This window comes from Palaemon carinicauda, chromosome 6 (genome assembly GCF_036898095.1).
Source record: "Palaemon carinicauda isolate YSFRI2023 chromosome 6, ASM3689809v2, whole genome shotgun sequence".
Taxonomy (NCBI): Eukaryota; Metazoa; Arthropoda; class Malacostraca; order Decapoda; family Palaemonidae; genus Palaemon; species Palaemon carinicauda.
In genome coordinates, this window is record NC_090730.1 from 93,891,239 (window position 1) to 93,911,238 (window position 20,000).

The window sequence follows — 20,000 nt, forward strand, 5'->3', positions numbered from 1 at the left end:
GTTCTCATAAATAGTTTTTGTTCACAACCTTTTGTGTTGGGAGATGAGAAACTCATTCATGTTTTCTACGTCATCCCTGAGTTGGGTATTACGGGGATAGATGTCATATTTGGTTCAGATGCGATCTGGTTACTAGGGTTAAATGTACTTTCATGTCCTGAGGGATTAACTGTAACCAAGAGGGATCGAATCCTACCCATAGGAGGAACAGTTGCATCAGTTGCACCCGTTATAGAACCTGTTGTTAACGTAACTGATAAGTGGGACCTTCGACTTACACAAGAAGTGTGTATAGACCCTTGTGTTGCAATGGTGATTGAACTGTATGTGTGTAACGAAGATGTGAAAGAAGGGGTGAGCGTAATTATGCTGCATGTAGACTTTGAAGATAACTTGTTGCAGGACTCAATAGTGCAAATAAAAGAAGGGAAATTAAGAATATTGTTCCATAACTTTGCCTCGGTACCAGTGTTAATTAAAGAGAATACGCTAATTGCGTGGGTAGAAATGAATGTTGATTTAAAAGAGTTGGGATATAGTTTAACACCTGTTCAAGAACCTCCGTGTTATTGTAACTTTATGCCTTTAAGTATAGATACGGGAGACAGTACGCCAGTTGTAACGTACCCATATAGAGTACCTTTTGCATATCAGGCTGAAGTAAATAGACAGTTAGCAGAGATGAAAGAGAATGGAATAATCTCGGTCTCTGATTCTCCCTGGTGATCTCCTATCGTAGTCGTAAAGAAAAAGTCTGGGGCTTTACGCATATGTGTAGATTTGTCACAAGTACTATTCACTAATTAATATATATTAAACACAAGCTATACAATACCACTTGAAGGTTATTTTAGTCTTTAAAATGTTGTAGATGAAGTGGTGATGAACAAGTATATGAGTTTTTTAAAGTTTTAATTTTAACATTAGCAAAAAGATATATAACATTTAATTGATAATAAAAGTGAATAATATGGAATAGTCACGTGAGTATAATAAATGTCAAACAAATATCAAAAGTAAGAACGGTGTTCATTTCATCAATAATAACGTACGTAACAAATATAAAAATGATTGCTATCTGATTTTACATTATGTATATATATATATATATATATATATATATATATATATATATATATATATATATATATATATATATATATATATATATATATATATATATATATATATATATATATAAATATATATATTTACATATATATATATATATATATATATATATATATATATATATATATATATGTATATATATATATATATATATATATATATATATATATATATATATATATAGCAATAGGTATCTTATTTAATAATAACAAAAATACAGGGAAAAGATACCGAGTACACTCGCTGATACTGCCGTGCGGTAGGTCACTTATCCCTTGTGCATAAGGCCACAACTCTCAAACATGCTTTCGTGACTTCGACCGGCCAATAAACACTCTCTCTCGATCATAGCGACCACTGCACATTTTGCGATTACCGTAACATTTACTACTAAACACCAAGCACCAATACTTCGGTGACGGTGAACAACCAACACCGACGAAGAGCACTTTCAAGTAGGGCTGATCTATAAAATCTAAGGTGGTAGGGATCTTGACCTCTTCCGCACAACAGCACCACGAATGCACTCCCGAGTTATTTCTGCTGATCCCCATTTCACCTCTGAAAAGAGAGAAACAGTAACTAAACAACTGTCCAATATAAGATGTCACAACCAATCTTCATTACAGTAACAAAAATTCATCGGTAATTACAGTTGAGTCTTTAACTCGGCTTTAACTCGGAAATCCCTATATACATACAAACATTACTTATTATGATGTAAATATTGTAACAACCTGAATACTAAACAAATATATAAACACGCGGTGACAAGATTACTGTAAACTGAATAGCATAACGAAAGGTGATTTGCTCCCTCTACCTTCCATAGAGATTTTGTGTAAAGTCAGGAATAACATGTTCTCGACGTTAGATCTTAAATCTGGGTATCACCAAATAGCACTCGGTCCCAAGAGTATAGAGAAAACCGCATTTGTTGCTGGCGACTCATTGTACTCCTTTAATACTTTGCCATTTGGGTTAAAGAACGCGTCTGCGCATTTTTCACGCGTAATGATGAGCGTATTATCTGGATTGGTAGGCAATGCAGTGTTAATCTACCTTGATGACATAATAATTTTAGGAAATACTGTAGAAAAACATATGACTAATTTTGTTAAAGTTCTTGAGGCGTTGAGACGCCATAATTTGAAGATCAACTAAACAAAGTGTCGGCTGTTTCAGCCAGAGGTTCAATTTCGAGGTCACATGTTAACTAACAAGGGCATAAGCCCAATGGCAGACAAGATAGAAGCTATTCGAACTTACCCACAGCCCTAAACCCCTAAGCAAGCTAGTTAATTTTTGGGGTTAGCCTCTGATTACAGACGATTCATTAAAGACTTCGGAAAAATCTCGCGACCCTTAGATAAACTTAGAAAAACAGAGAATTTTGAATGGAGTTGAGAACACGAAGATGAGTTTCAAAAGTTGAAACAAGCTTTGTCTGAAGATAGTTTCTTAGACATCCCTAAATTTGATCGGGAGCTCTACGTGACATGCGATGCTAGCGATGTTGCCATTGGCGGAGCCATAGAACAGATAGATGATGACGGAGTTCTCTGTCCAGTAGCGTTCGCTTCACGAGCGTTAAAGTGCCCGGAAACCCATTATTCAGTATTAGATAAAGAGGCACTGGCCATTAAGTGGGTATTAGAAAGAAATCGTTATTTTCTATTGGGACATAGAATTTTTATTAAGTCTGATCATCAACCTCTATCGTATATTTTCAAGAAATCAGATTTGTCAAGTCATCAGGCTAGATGGTTGGAAGCATTGTTAGAATTCGATATCATTGGATTCGAATACATTCCCGGATGAACTGATGTAGTAGCGGATGCCTTATCTCATTCTGTGGCCGCTATAACGAGGTCGATGATTACGTCACGGGCCGTGCGGGAAAGCGAGCCGACGGTACTCAATGACCCCTCGCAGCTGGGAGAGACGTCAGCTGATAGGACGGAGCGTGTGTTTGAGTTTGTTGGGCCCAGAGAGAGAATGAATGAAGCGAATGCCCAGCGTATGAATGAACCTGTCCTTGAAGCTCACGACTTCCATGATGATGATTGTGATTGGGAGATAACACAGCTAATAAAGGCACAGAATGAAGATCCTGTATGGGGTGTGGGAAATAATTCCGGGAAAGGCCTCCACGTTTCTGATTTCTGGACCCGAGCCAGAAGAATAGAGCGCCAACACTCTCACACTTGACAAACTAGAGAACCGCAACGAAGACGGTTTGCTTTCCCTGCACACGTTCAAGTCCACAGATTACTCTATACCGAGACTGTCGGCACCGATATCACCTTGATGTTCAGACGCTACTCCAGGGCACAGAATAGTAAATCCCTATCAAGTGTGGTTGGACTGAATCAGTTACGTTAATGACAGTTTCACAAAGCGTCAGGGGGAGCAGTACTGTAAAAGTCAAAACGTCCTAAGGACCACCGGGAGGTAAAACCGTAGAACATTACAATAAAGGATTGACACCGATAACTTTACATTGACGTAAATATAAACTTCCCCTTAAGTCATATCTCACCTCATGATATAACTCATTTAGTCATTTCAAAATATAAAGGTTAAGTTAAAACAGTTAATAATTTTAACCTAAAAATGGCGTTTATTTCCATAAAGTACCACAGGAATTTCCACTTAACTAACACAGGAAAAACCAGAAAAACTACCTAATTGAAATTTTAATAAAGACTGCAAGAAAAATGCCAAGAAAATGGTCAAATCAATTAAATCGTAAATCAATAATCAAATAACTAATCAACCAATGAAAGTAAAAATGGTGACTGAAATAATACCAAAAGTTCTACTCACTACTTTAAACACATTCCTCTCGGGCAAAAAATTTCAAACTTGATAGAGGGGAACGGGAACATAACTTATGTTAATGGAAACGCCACGAATGATTAAACCAGACAGTTTGAACATAACTTCCTAGCTAAATGTGCACATCGTCAGATAAAGGCTAGGAAAAAAAAGGGGGGGACAGTTCCTTAGCCAAGGTTGAGCACCGTTAATTAGTACTCACGCTCTTGAGGGTTGATTGTAGACATAGTGGAAGCATCTTGTAAACTGTTAAGAACACGGTGCATCTTCAGGTCTGCACAGGCGTGTTTTGTCTTCGTCAGCCTATCTTCTAAATAATGGTTCAAAGTAAGGCATACTGTTGGTTAGTAATTGGTTGACCTACAGGTAGTTGAAGCGACACCGAAGTTTAAGCGACATCCAAGTTGAAGGGGCTATGCCTACGTCCACGATTCACGCTTCCTGGTTTTTAAGTGGGCCGCTCAAACCCTCCTCCCTGCCGCCGCTGAGTTGGGTCAAGCCGGTCGAGTGGTTCTTCTTCAAATTGCCATGAGTACGTGGTTCGCTGAAGGGTGCTTTTTATAAATACAAGGATCATTCTTGAAACCCCAGGGGAAAGTAATTATAAAGAAATCCTACTGTCTGGCTTATAAAAATTAATATATATACAAGAAAATTAAGTGGCATTTAGTAATGTTCAATAACACAGGAAACAATCCTAGCTAAACAGACTTACAAATAGGTACCGAGATGTAAATAGCAATAAGCTAAGATCAATGAGTTACGTAAATTAAAGAGTTACTTATATACAAACCAATTGTGGTTAAACATCCTAAACTTCAAGAGCATTTGGAACAGAACGCAACCAAGCGCTGTTTTTTTTTTAAATTGTCGACGGTCGGTTGCATCGTCAGAGCAATGTACTGTGAGCTCAGGAAGTGAGATAAAATCATCTACAAAGGAATGAGCTGATGAAAGGTAAAGCATTACAGGGGAATGATGGACATGTTAGCAGCAATGAATATTTAAGGGTATAATAATGAAGGTTACAAAGGAAACAAAAGAAAAACGAGATGCGTGAAACCCGAAAAAAAAAAAAAAAAAAAATGGAATAACGGTGGTGAATAAAATAAAGCGTGGAAAGAATTTCCACACCCTGCCAAGTAAGAGTGAGAGAGAAGGGGGGGTCCACTAACAAGATGGAGGGTACAGAAAGAAGGGGGCATTCCCCATCCCTTTCAAATTTACAGCACTTTCTGGAATAAAGCACAGGCTTTATCTGCCGCCGCCCTACGAGGTTGCCCTCGAGAGGACACAGGATTAGGTCTGGAAAGAGGGGTGACATCATCAGAAGAATCGTCATTTTGAGGTTCCTCTGAGGGAGGATCTGGTAACTGGGGTGCCGTGAGCGCATCGGGACCACCTTGCTCCAGTTCAGTGATATAGGGACCTGCGACATTTATCTCCAATGGGATAAGACGGTTAATTAATGGGACGCACATATATTCCATGAGGGGTGCGCACCTTCACAGATCTAATATGACCATCTTGACCGGGGTAGGTTTCAAGAATACGGGCCATGGGATAATCTTCCCGTTTTGCTTCATCCAAAATTAACAAACATAAATCTCCAATTTTAGGAGGCACAGGGTGGATACGATTATTTTTTATGTGACATTCATGAAGGGAATTGACATAATCTTAGGTCCATGGTTTTAAAAACACTTGCAACATGTTCGTGAGTTTCTGATAACTAGCTGGGAGGCTGTTCCCTTCCCTATATGTGGGGTCATCAAGGTCGGTCATAAGGACCTGAGGAGCAAGTGAGAGGGTTCGACCGTAAAGCAGATGACTCAGAGTCAAAGGGGGTATCAGTAACGTTATTGACATCCAAGTAAACTAATGGTCTATCGTTGATGACGCATTCGGCTTCTTGCACCGAAGTGACAAATTCATTATAGGTAGGATACAAGTGATACATGGCTTTCCTTAAATTAAGTTTGGTGAAGCCTATTAGCCTTTCATAAAAACCCCCCTGCCAAGGGACACGGGGAGTGATGAATTTCCAGGTCAGGTTATGGGAAGATTCAAACCCATCAATTACAGGGTGATGCATAAGTTCAGTTAGAAGACTTTGACCAGCTTGGAAAGTGGAAGCATTATCAGAGACGATACAGTGTGGCATGCCAAATCAAGCGGCAAATCTGCGCACTGCTTGCACAAATTCGATGACCGTTTACGAAGTTGTGACTTCTAGAGCTACGGCTCTGGTTGCTGCGCAGGTGAAAAGCAACATGTAAACAAAATCTACATGTGAATTGTATACCTTAAAAGCTCCAGTGAAATCTAAGCCAGTTACTCGGAAGGGCACACTTGAAATGAGGTGATTGGGATGATACTGGGCTAATGGAGGCATTGGGTACGGGGATGTTTGCACCTTTCAGCAATGGATGCAACAGCGCAAAATTTTCTTGATTTGCTGCTGCATTTGGGGAACCCAAAATTGTTTACGTAATTCAACAAGGAGTGTTGAAGTATTACAGTGCAGCAAACATTCATGCCAATGTCTGACGATAGGTGTCCAAAGGGCACAATGATGTTTCAGCAAAATGGGATCTATATAATATAATTCCACGGGGGCATTACTGAGACGGGAACTAGCTTTGAGAAGACCTTGGTTATCCAGGTAAGGTTTACGTTGGCCGATGAAAGCTTGTTCGTCCGAATTGAGACGAACGTCTTCACCTTGCACTTGTTTCAGAATGTTAGGATAACTTTGGGCCTGGGAACATTTCAACATGAATGTTAAGGGTGGAAGGTTGAATTTATTGGTTAGATTAGGGCAACGTTGTGACAAGGGTTGTATCCATTGGGGAATTAAACGAAGGATTGCAGTGTAGCACTTGATCGTGTCGTCAAGGGAGCTGTAATGATCAAACAGTCGTACTCTGGGGGGATCGAGCCGAATAGGGCATGCACTTATCTCCAGGTTAATAGAGAACCTGCTTTGATCGGGGTACTCTGAAGGCTTACTGAGCCAAGGAGGGACTTGTAGCCAAAATTTATTCTTAAGAATATGCCTGACAGCGACACCACGCGATGCCAGGTCCGCAGGATTGCTATTAGTGGGGACATGCTTCAGGTTAAGATTACAAGATAATTTAATGTGTATTATCTCCTCCACACGGTTAAGGACGTAAGGGAAGTTACTTTTAGAATTATGGACCCACTGGAGGCCAGTTGAAGCGTCGGACCAAACAGTAACCGAAGGGCGCAGTTCTGACAAGTGTTTGGCTAAGCGACAGCCCAGTAAGAGCGCAGTTAACTCAAGTTTGGGAATGGTTAAACTTTCATCCATTTTCAACATGCGTTTAGGGGTAACTTGGGATTTAGCTGTAAGGAGGCGAGAATTACCTTCCTGGGTGACTATGTAAGCAGCTACTCCGGAAGCGAGCTTTGAAGCATCGGCAAAAATGTGCAATGCTCGTTGACTGCCATCATGCGTATTACGAGGGACTTTAATTCGTTCAAGACCTTTGTACCTTTTGATGATATCGCTTAGTTCTTGAACTTGCTCAGGGTCAATAGGGGTGTCCGAGCCTTTGTCAGTCATCCATAGTTTTTGAATGAAGAGTTTGCCTAGGATTGTAACAGGAGAAATAAGACCCTTAGGGTCATAAATGGAAGAGAACAAGGACACGACCTTTCTTTTAGTGTTGATGTTGGAATGGCTTATTTCTAATTCAGGGGGCAATTTAATATTCAAGGTATCATTAACAGTATCCCATTCAAGACCGAGGTAATCATGAATGCCTCTTTCTGTGAAATCGTCGTTAAGAGGGGCATTAGTCGTCCATTTGGCTAATGGCATGTTAGCCTTTAACAAATGTGCCTCAATGAGGGGCCTCTCACTCAGAATGGGGTAGACATAGCAGCGTTGAAAGTTATCAATATAGAAATTGGTTTTGAGTGTCGACGCTAATCTACTGGACTGACTGTCCAAATGATGTTGGATAGTTTGGTTAAGCAAGTAGGTGCTCGAGGTGGCGCCAAACAGAACGATTTTAAATCGATATGTGACGATCCTTGTCATTTCTGGATCTTCAAAGAAAAGAAAGCGACAGAAGTCTCTCTGTTCTGGGACAATCTCTATGCGAAGGAATGCCTTTTAAATATCTGCAGTTAAAGCAAAGGGCTTCTCGCGGAACATTAAAATCATCGATTGAATCTTCGATGCAAGATTGGGTCCTGTGTACAGAGAAAGTGAATTTGGGTTCGACCTGGATGAAGCATTGAAGACAATACGTGTAGGGGTAGTGGCTGAATTCTTAACTGCGGGATGATGCGGTAAATAATGTACTTTTCCATCAACAGGGGTGCCTAAGGGGACAGACTCGATAAAGTTTTCTCCAAGATACTCATCCAGAATCTTACGGTAATCAGTAACCAATTGGAGGTTCTTTGATTTTTTGACTGACATGAGTTGGGCAAAGGCTCTAGCATAATTTGAAGCGGGACGCTTATCACTCTTGAAAGGTAGCAGAACAACATACTTCCCGGTTTTATATTGAGTAGTTCTCTTGAAGAGATCAACTGCTTTCCCTTCAAGATGGCTGAAGGGTTCTTTAGTGATACCAATGGTGTCAAGTTTCCAAAGGTTTTCAAGAGGAGGGTTTAAAGTCATAGGCGAGTCAACATCAATTCGGTTAATGGTAATTGTGACTGCGCTGATATCTCTTGGGTCCAAGTCAGGACGTGACCAATCAGGCAACTCTCCCCATACCACGTAACTGGCGGGAGTGCTAAACAGGTTTACACCTTGGATATTATGGGTACGCTTGAGGAGCCTGGGAAGATAATCGGTACCAGGAATGATCTTAATACCGGCAGCATTATCATCGGGACGTTGATCCGCGAGACGAATTCTATTAGCTTCTAACATACGGACAGTACGGGTGTAACCTGGCGTATTGATGCCTTTACCTACATTGGCACTAACAATAGCCACAATCTTATGTCTCCGTCTGCCGATTTTCATATTAAATTGTAATAGATCAGAACTCTTAGGGGTTCGGTACAATTAAATGAGTTAAGCTGGAACACCATCTGTCCAACAGGTTTAAGATTTAATGATTTAACAACATTTGGGTACACAAAAGTACGTTGTGCCCCACAATCTAGAAAAACTCTTGTGGAGTGTTTAAATATACCGGAGACTAATTCGGCAGTGAAAGTCGGTAATGCAACTGGGACGAGGTCATTAGGCTGAACACTCACGGTGTTGTTGCGGATACAAGCAATGTGATTGAGGTTTACCACAGGGATATTGATACTGGGAGGGATAAGGGGTTGCATGTCAGGGGGGTTATTAATGGGAGGTCTAATGGGTTGCATGTTAGAGGGGTTATTAATGGGAGGTCTAAGGGGTTGAGAGTTAGGGGTGTTGTTAGCAAACCCACTAATGGGTTGGATGAAGTGGTTGGATACTGCAAGGATATTTGGGCATACAGGCAATTTATGAGCCTGCTGACAGTTCAGGCAAGCAATGGTTGCATTGCAATTGCTGGCAAAGTGTTGAGTGGAAAAACATTTTTTGCAACGATTCATTTCTCGCAACTTTGATATCCTACTTCTTGAATCGGGGAAATGGGGACATTTGGATTGCACGTGGTCACTATTGCCACAAAAAATACATTTACCTCTAGCAGTCCCGTTACTGGGGCCAGCGATAGGCCACCCATTTGATCGACTAGGAGTCGTTTGTAGATCCACGGACCGGACAGGCCCGTTATTAACTTTGAGTTTAGGTACATGATTGTTCACGTTGGAGGAAGGAGGTTAAGTGATTTACCGTGAGAGCGTGAGTTTCCGTAATGGTTGGCTCGCGCAGGTTTATCACAGGTATTAGGTTTGGAGCCGTCGTCAGGGCTGGTCATGAGCTTCATCATTTCCTTCGTGCGAGTATGAGCATACAGGGCCCTTTTCATTTCGGCCAAGGTTACTTCTTCACGATTGTAATATCGGTAATCTATACCTAGGTGGAAGGATCTGAGCTTACTAGTGAAAACATGCTCTAACATTACCTCTGGTAAAGACGATCCAATTAGTTGTACATATTCAGTTACCGTGTTGTCCCATTCCATGAGGAAACGACGGAGATCAGTGCTATCATCATTAGGGGAGGATATTTTATAAAATTTATTTATCACGTGGTGTTTAGTCAGAACGAGGGATTCATACTCTTGCTTAAGACTGTCTATCGATCTTTCAAACAGACCCTCTGTCCACACTTGGTTACCGAGAAGTTTACGCACCGGTCCCTCAAGGGTACGCAACAAAATCTTGTACTTTTCTGTGGAAGAGTACTTGGAGTTTTCATGTACCGTCTGGAGAAACAAACTCCACCAGCCGGACCAACAATCTCTACGACCATCGAAGGGAGGGGGATCAGGATCTGCAGCGACTAAGACGCATACAAACTGAGGGTTAGCGTTAGGCGCTTGAGGGGGATTTGAAGGGTTGATTTTCCCCTGTGTTACAAGTTGAAGGTGCATCGTTTCTTTGTCAGTTAACAAACTGAAAAGATCAGTATAACTAGACAGGACAGTGGGGTTGTTCCAATGAGGTTTCCACAAAGTTTTAAAGTCTCTAAGTTCTGCAAGAACTCTACCTACTTTGTTTTTACAGTGCTCTAAACCCTCAGGGGTTGCACAGGCAAAATCTATTGAGGAAACAGCTTTCAGAGTTATGTTTGCCTCTTCGTAAATGAATTTGAACTCCTGCGTTTGTTCTTCAAGACAAGCATTAAGGTCTACAGTAGCCCGCATCTCCACAGCCTGCTGTGGGAGTTTAATGTGACTGTCTTTGGCCGCCATCTTGGGAAGACAACGTGTACGATGGTACAGAAGGTCCACAAAAAAAAACCAAGTTATGCAGACAAACAAAGTCAAATTTAAATAACACACGACACAGAGAATGTTATAGACAAACGGTCACCGAGAGGGGTACAAAGGACAAGGATAAAGGTAGCCTACCTATAACGGGGAACAGTAAACCAAAGCGTTAAAACAAATTAATGGTTAAGTGGAAAAATGAACAGATCAAAATAGCAGCTCCAAAGCTCACAGTACATAGGAAAACGTGCAACATATACCGATGATCCGAACAAATAAAATAAAACCTGAGTTCTCCTTCAGGGTAGAACTTTCTGGCTAAAACGCTTGGTTACACAGGTGCCTTTATTCGTCAAAGGTTACCATAAATTACGCCCTAAAACACTGTACATCTCGTTACATATCAAAGTCTGGGCTTAATCATTCTACAAATTATCTAGTGTGTGAGATTTTGAGGTATGACTTAACCAGGTGATGTTTATGTAGCAAAAATGCTACAAATTAATTTATAATGTTTAAAATTTCATTATTACACAAATCAATGGTGTCAGATCCGGTTCAAAGGACCAATGTTATTTATTTAAAATGTGGGAAATAATTCCGGGAAAGGCCTCCCCGTTTCTGATTTCTGGACCCGAGCCTGAAGGATAGAGTGCCAACACTCTCATAATTGACAAACTAGAGAACCGCAACGAAGACGGTTTGCTTTCCCTGCACACGTTTAAGTCCACAGATTACTCTATACCGGGACTGTCGGCACCGATATCACCTTGATGTTCAGACGCTACTCCAGGGCATAGAATAGTAAATCCCAATCAAGTGTGGTTGGACTGAATCAGTTACGTTAACGACAGTTTCACAAAGCGTTAGGGGAAGCAGTACTGTAAAAGTCAAAACGTCCTAAGAACCACCGGGAGGTAATACTGTGGAACATCATGATAAAGGATTGACACCAATAACTTTACATTGATGTAAATATAAACTTCCCCTTAAGTCATATCTCACCTCATGAGATAACTCATTTAGTCATTTCAAAATATAAAGGTTAAGTTAAAACAGTTAATGATTTTAACCTAAAAATGGCGTTTATTTCCATAAAGTACCACAGGAATTTCCACCTTACTGACACAGGAAAAACCAGCAAAACTACCTAATTGAAATTTTAATAAAGACTGCATGGCATATGAAAAATGAAAAATGCCAAGAAAATGGTCAAATCAATTAAATCGTAAATCAATAATCCAATAACTAATCAATGAATGAAAGAAAAAATGGTGACTGAAATAGTACCAAAAGTTCTACTCACTACTTTGAAAACATTCCTCTACGGGCAAAATAATTTCAAACTTGATAGAGGGGAACGAGAACATAACTTATGTTAATGGACACGCCACGAATGAATAAACCAGACCGTTTGAACATAACTTCCTAGCTAAATGTGCACATCGTCAAATAAAGGCTAGGAAAAAAAAGGGGGGGACAGTTCCTTAGCCAAGGTTGAGCACCGTTAATTAGTACTCACGCTCTTGAGGGTTGATTGTAGACATAGTGGAAGCATCTTGTAAACTGTTAAGAACACGGTGCATCTTCAGGTCTGCACAGGCGTGTTTTGTCTTCGTCAGCCTATCTTCTAAATAATGGCTCAAAGTAAGGCATACTGTTGGTTAGTAATTGGTTGACCTACAGGTAGTTGAAGCGACACCGAAGTTTAAGCGACGTCCAAGTTGAAGGGGCTATGCCTACGTCCACGATTCACGCTTCCTGGTTTTTAAGTGGGCCGCTCAAACCCTCCTCCCTGCCGCCGCTGAGTTGGGTCAAGCCAGTCGAGTGGTTCTTCTTCAGATTTCCATGAGTACGGGGTTCGCTGAAGGGTGCTTTTTATAAATACAAGGATCATTCTTGAAACTCTAGGGGAAAGTAATTATAAAGAAATCCTACTGTCTGGCTTATAAAAATTAATATATATACAAGAAAATTAAGTGGCGTTTAGTAATGTTCAATAACACAGGAAGCAATCCTAGCTAAATAGACTTACAAATAGGTACCGAGATGTAAATAGCAATAAGCTAAGATCAATGAGTTACGTAAATTAAAGAGTTACTTACATACAAACCAATTGTGGTTAAACATCCAAAGTTTCAAGAGCATTTGGAACAAAATGCAACCAAGCGCTGTTTTTTTTTTAAATTGTCGACGGTCGGTTGCATCGTCAGAGCAATGTACTGTGAGCTCAGGAAATGAGATAAAATCATCTACAGAGGAATGAGGTGATGAAAGGTAAAGAATTACAGGGGAATGATGGACATGTTAGCAGCAATGAATATTTAAGGGTATAATAATGAAGGTTACAAAGGAAACGAAAGAAAAACGAGATGCGTGAAACCCAGAAAATAACAAACAAAAAAATAAAAAATGGAATAACGGGGGTGAATAAAATAAAGCGTGGAAAGAATTTTCACATGGGGAAGAGTTAAGGCTTATATTAGAGGGGAAACAGAGGAATTTCCTACTGAGGTCTCGCTTCCATCTAATAGATTTGTAATAGAAGACGATGTTTTGTATGTCACTGATTTGAAACGAAACGAGTTAGTTTATCAAACTGCATTACCCACACCTTTCATAAGGAACGTTATGGCATAATCGCATTCATCGCCAGTATCCGGTCACTTGGGCGTAGCAAATACACTCAGAAGAGCCACTGATCATTTTTATTGGAAAGGCATGAAACGAATGATAAAGAATTATGTAGACGCGTGTCACCTTTGTCACCCGTTCTGATCACATAGATTAAATGTACCTCCCGCTTGAGTCTGGCCTTTAGTTAAAGATAAATGGCAATGTGTACACCTTGATTTGATAGGCCCCTTACCTGTATCACATGCAGGACATAAGTATATTTTTGTTCTAGTAGATGGGCGAACTAGATATACATTTGTGCAACCTTTGATTGACAAGTAGGCACAGGAAGTCGCTAGAGCTCTTAGAGCTTTCATTGAACTGTTCGGTACTCCTCTAGAAATTGTATCAGATCACAGAACCGAATTTGTAAATGAAGTATTCAGTCGATTATCTGAATTGTATGGCCTTAATCATTCTCCCATTCTTGCGAATAGGCCTAGTTCAAGTGGGTTTCTAGAGTCTAAGAATCGAGTCTTGATCAGTATGCTTAAATACCTAGTAGCAGATAACCCGAATATATGGTCGGATATGTTGTCTACAGCTCAGTTTGCCCTAAACACAGGATATAATGAGTGTTGGCGATACGCCTTATTATCGGGTTTCCGGTCAAGATACAAATTTGCCATATGATGTTTTCACGAAAAAGGAGAAATTACCTGTGTATAACGTAGATGATTTTCGAACTTATGTTGCCAATGTAAATAAAAAGGGCTTTTGAAATTACAAATAAGTTTTTAAAGATAGCCCAGGAGAGGAACATTCGTAGTTACAACAGGAGATTTAAAACGAAATCACATGAAATTCTAATTGGTGATCGTGTATATATAAAGCGGCTTCAGGGCAGAGAGCATAAGTTCGAATCAGCTTTTATTGGTCCATTCAGGGTGATCGATATTAACCATGATAAGAAAACTGTGAAAAGCATGGCAAAAGGTAATGTAAATGAGGTTCACGCCTCTATCGTCAAGATCGTGCCAGAAAATGAGATGACGAGTTCAGATAATCTGAATGTGTCATCAATTTACCCTGTTTTGGATGTCAATGATGGATTAGCTGAGTCTCAGAATATTGCTCGAACTCCCTTTTCTGCTGAGAGAGAGAGAGAGAGAGAGCGAGAGAGAGAGAGAGAGAGGGGGGGGGACCGCCCTTTAAAAGGCAGTGAGCCTAGGTTTGGTGTCAGTTAGCCAGGATTTAGCAATAGGCTTAGGTTAATTAGTTAGCCATGGGAAGTGTCCGACTTTTTGCAGCAGTGTGTTTGCTAACTGCTTGCGCGTGTGTGAACAGTGAAGTGAGAGTACGCAAAGGCTTTTCTTTCACGTCTGACGTACATGTTTTGTCGATTAGTTATGATCCCGTGAAAGTTGCGAGTCCACTAGTTACGATTCTGGGTCGGATTAACAAGTTAGAGGATCAGTTGAAACTGGTTAAAGAAGATGTTGCTGAAGTTAAGTTAAGAGCGATTCTTGATAACGTAAAAAGAGCCCTTAGTAACTCATTGGATACTTTTGAAGACTTCGTGGTTTCAAAAGGGGATAGAAAGAAACGTGCAGTTAATTGGATTGGTGAATTGATTGGAGGTTGGACTGGGCTAATTACCCTGTCGGAACTTGGTCAGTTGGAAACCGCGCTGACTAAAGAAGAAAAAAATACGCACGTCAAGATAAATAAAGTAATATCTCATACCCATATCGTAGATGATAAGCTGAAGACAGTTTCTATAGCAGTAACTAAAGGACAGGAGGCGCTAAGAGTGTTGGAGAATAGGATTAATAATTTCGGGGAGAAATTAGAACAAGTCCTGAGAGATGTGCTTTACGTAGCAAGTGCTACACAATTAGCTTTTGTATCTAGTCAGCTAACTTTACACTTAGGATACGTGACAAGCCAGATTCAACAAGTGGCAACCACGGGGGAAATCACGTTCAATATCTTGGCTCCCGGGGAATTTTTTAGGGAAATTAAGAAAATTCATGAGGCGGTGCCAATTTTTATTCCCCCTGTAGAGAATAATTTAGCGCAGTTCTATCGAATGTCATCCGTGATTGTTACTAAGTTGAAGGGAAAGTTTTATTTTTCCGTAGAAATACCTGTTAAGAATGAGGATTCAGATTTTCGTTTGTATGAAGTAAAGTCGATGTGGACACAGACAGAAACAGAGGAATTCGCAACACAGGCATCGGTCGATCTGCAATACTTTGCTGTGAACCATAGGGACACTTGGGCTGTGATCTTGCCTAATTTAGACAGGTGTAGGATAGGGAAAGCACATGTGTTGTGTGAACCTGTGTATGCGCTTTTCGCGCCTGCGTGCGTGTTTGTTTGTTTGATGTATACCTGGAAGAGCCTAGTTTTGTGCATATTTGTAGGTTTGAGGTAAAGGCTGATTTTGAAAGGGAAATAGTTAATTTAGGACATCGTTAGATTATGTCTGTGAGACAAGAGTCGAAGTACAAGGTGATGTGTGACTCAGGGAATGAGGTTAAAGTGTTAAGCCAAGGGGTCACTGTCTTGACACATCAGGATGGGTGCTCTGTTCAAGGGGACGGGTACAGTCTACCAGGCTAAAGAAAAAGGAAGAGTGAACGAGTGACAGTTAGGGACACTTCTGTGTTGAATGCTTCTGTCATCTTGCCAGGTGTGAATGTGTCTCACGTGTTAGTTCACCTTAATCTAACTCGACTCGGAACCATGTCCTTAGATCACCTACCTTTCTATAACCAATTTGTCAATTTAAAAACATCACATAGGACCTTGAATGTAGGCTTTTATTTAGCTAGTATGTGTGTTTTTCTTGCCGTCCTGATTGGACTGGGCATATGTTGTAGGCCAATAGTATGTGGTCCTGCCTGTCTCTGATGGCGGAGGGCAGAGGGGGTCAGAACAGTCATGCTGACAGATCCTCTGCCGGTAAGGGAAACTTTGACCTTAGAAACACAAGTTCCAAGGAGGACCTCACGCCAGGTGCCCTATGCAGGCGAAAATCGTGGGAACCTTCCTACACAGGGTGGGGCCCCGGTGTGTCCAAATGAGCCCTCAGGTGTACCAATGAACGTACCGTCTCAGGCACGGTGTGAAGATGTAACGACCCAGTTGGTGTCGCCTGTTGGTTTAGTGTGCACACAGATGATTTTTTGATTTTATGTACTAGTACTTTGGTTTGTAAACACTTTGCTAGTGTGATATAGCTATATGAGAATATTATGATTGATAACAGTTTTGATGATTTTTTCTTTTTTATATGTGATGGCCATCCTGATTGTTGTATGTATTTCTTTTTGCTTATGATGTCTCTGTGAATCTATATATTTTTCTTTTGCATGGGGAATGATTTGGTTTTATATACTGTGATTTTTTTGTCAACTGTTTGTACCATGTTTCTAGTTACAGAATCAAGAGCTTAGAGTGAGACCAAGATACGTAACGCCTCCCCTGTGATCTGAGATTAGCAAAGGCAAAATTGCCGCTTAGGCGAGCTTGGGGATTAAAATCCTAAGTTGAGTACTTTTTTTGTATGATTTGTTTTACTCAAGAAAGTCTTTGTTGAGATTTCAGTTGCTAATATGTAATCTTTGGATATTTTGATTCTTAGTTTTGCTTGCCTATAGTTGTCAAAATATGCATTATTCTTCAGAATTACTTACCATGCTTTTTTGCTCTATACCTATGTAACCTTTTTCAGTAATTTGTTTGCTCATATTTACCTATACTTACTCATATTTACCCATATTTACTCATACTTACCCATATGTATCGGTTTTCAGAGTTTTTAATTTTTTGCTGCATTTCTTGTTCTTTTTGAGTATATAATCTTTTTGAGTATATAATCTTTTTGAGAATTTTGTTCATAGTTTTTAGTTAATCACATTATATATCTTGTGTATTCATATGGTTACAGTTCCTATTTTTCTCATGATTAAAAGCACAACTACTGTAATGAGATATGTGAACTTGCTTTGTTCAGACCTTGTAGTTTGTTGCTATTTGAGTTTTTTTGGGGGGGAGAAGTTGAGGTTATGTGTACCCAAAGCGAACTGCGGCAGAAAAGTCATGTTGGGGTTAGAGTTTAAAGTAAACTTTTTTATGATTGCTTTCTTGTTATCTCCTCTTTGTTCTTACAGATTGTGTGGGAAAGCTACAGCCAGGAGACAAAGAACATCCGCTTAGTAACAGAACGGACTACTACCTCGACACCCCTAGGAAAGATGGAACCTACCCCAGGACGCTAAAGGACCACGTCTTGAAGGAGTGCCACACCTAGAAGTCAGTCTGAGGAGAGTCATTGTTATAGAATGCTTGTGTCGCTCCGTTAATCAAGGATTCCCAAGAGAAGCTTTAGATTTAAACTTAGAATTTTTCTGTAGGTGTGATGTTGAAATTAAAATAATTCAAAAAAAAAAAAATAACTAGTCTCCTATCAGTAGTCTCGCCCAGAAATTATGATGAAAACACGTGAATTGTAAGAGCACTTGTAAACATTAATTTGAAACATTTTAAGAACGCTATCCAGTACTTTGAAATACTTAGAAAATTTTGAAGTGCTCAAGAATGAAGTTGTGAAATTTTCAGTTAAATATATGTAAGTTTGAAATATCAGATTTGCCTCTAACTTATCCCATTTCCTGAGACTAATTTGGATCAGATTTAAAATTGAATTTTGTCTGCCATGACAATATATATATATGTATATATATATATATATATATATATATATATATATATATATATATATATATATATATATATATATATATGCATATATATATATATATATATATATATATATATATATATATTTCTTTTCACGCTCAGCGCTCGAACTCTCCCCGTCCCTTGCGTAGGGGGAGAAGAAGTAGTCATACCCAGGTGAGAGGGGGCCCCCTTAGACTCTAAAGCTTAGAGGAAAGGGGGCCTGGGTAGGTAGGGTAGAATCTGTATGGACGTTCGTATTACTAAGGTTTATTTTTTTGCCTTCAGATGCCACTGTTATCACTTTGTACGTCAGCTGAGAAAAGAATAACAGAAATGTTGTCATTGCAGGAGAAAGCCCAATGTGTGTTATGGTACCACGAAATAAATTCGCCCTTAACAGTTCGACGGAAGCTCAAAAATGAGTATCGACGAGATCCATCAGATGTTAAATGCATTAATGACTGGTATAAAAATTTCACAGAGACTGAAAGTGTTGCAGACCTTAGAGAAGTGGTAGACCTAGTTTGAGTGGTACACTTAGATTCAAAAGTCCGCCGACACTAAGGGGGAATCGCTCGTCAGAGGTCTCTAGTGTTACCATGACAAAACAAATAAAGAGTTGGTCTTCTTAGGAAATGGGCGGAGCCTTGTCCAAGCCAAGCGAACGCTGGGAAATATTACAAATCGAGTTGCCATATTTCATACTGTGTTATCATTTGCCTCTTGAGTATTCACTACAATTACACAAAACACACACACACGCACACACACACACACACACATATATATATATATATATATATATATATATATATATATATATATATATATATATATATATATATATATATATATATATGTGTGTGTATATACAATTATTTTTACTATTTTGAGGAGCCCAGTAGACACTTTCAATGGAAGGGTCGGTGGTGGTGGGGGGGGGGGGTAATGAGGAGTACCCCTCCCCCGGGCAGTCCGACACTCAAAAAGGAAATAAGGAAGTCAATTGTATTTCAGGGGATGTGGAGAGAGGTTAAAAGAAAATTCTTGATACATCTTGTAAAATATTGTATCATTACCCCGTTCTAATTTGGTAACCGTTAATGTTTTAGGAACTACAGTATTGCTAACCTAATTCATTATTAGTTCATTTGTTGTAGCTAGTAGCAGCAGTATAAAGTAGCCGTTGCTGTTAGAAGGTTGGTTAGTAACGAAAGTTAAGTATTAACTTTGCATAGTAAATAATCAATGATGGATACAGTAAATACTGATGACGTCCTAGCACTTTGAATAAACCCAGACTTTACTTAATTGATTCGAAAATGAGTTGTATTAGGTAAATGAGACCACTACATTTTAGCAAAACCTTTGAGAAATTTGCTTTATTGATAAATCATATATAAAGGTTTCTTGTTCTCAGAACGAAATAATTTTCCGAGATTTTGTAATGAAAGTAAGAAATACTAATTTTCCCATAAAGCATTCTCCTATAATTTGCCAAAAAAATATAAGCGCAGGTGGCATAAGCAAAAAGATATTTATTATAATAATAATCTGCCTGTAAGTTATCACTGATTATATAATTAATGGTAGCTTCATCTTGAGAAAATTACGTAGCTTGGAGATCAAACCTACTTCTTATAATGTTGATTCAAGTCCCCTTGATAAAGTTCCTATTTGTGTTCCTTTCATTTATTCTTTATTCATCTATTTGTTAAACATCCTCGGTATTTTTAAGATTAATGACCTGCGCCGGTATTCGTCTTAGACAGTCAATTTTAGTTTCTC

General features: G+C 39.5%; 1 protein-coding gene across 1 annotated transcript; it reads right to left on the reverse strand.

Moving 5' to 3' along the window:
* Positions 1 to 5,195: 5,195 nt before the first annotated feature.
* Positions 5,196 to 10,826, reverse strand: LOC137643152 (uncharacterized). Its single transcript, XM_068376004.1, has 5 exons — positions 10,637 to 10,826; positions 9,775 to 9,985; positions 8,257 to 8,975; positions 7,037 to 7,770; positions 5,196 to 5,414 (listed from the first exon to the last, which is right to left on the reverse strand). Exons 1-5 carry the CDS (start codon positions 10,824 to 10,826, stop codon positions 5,196 to 5,198), a joined length of 2,073 nt encoding a protein of 690 aa, XP_068232105.1.
* Positions 10,827 to 20,000: the final 9,174 nt, after the last annotated feature.

Bases quoted from the DNA above. Each gene is read 5' to 3' on its own strand.
- LOC137643152 (XM_068376004.1), bottom strand. From the start codon at position 10,826: ATGGCGGCCAAAGACAGTCACATTAAACTCCCACAGCAGGCTGTGGAG. The intron at 7,771-8,256 runs GTATTGTCTTCA...ACGATTTCACAG, and splicing joins TTCAGCCACTACCCCTACAC to AAAGAGGCATTCATGATTAC. The intron at 5,415-7,036 runs GTCAGGCATATT...ATCCCATTGGAG, and splicing joins TGGCATCGCGTGGTGTCGCT to ATAAATGTCGCAGGTCCCTA.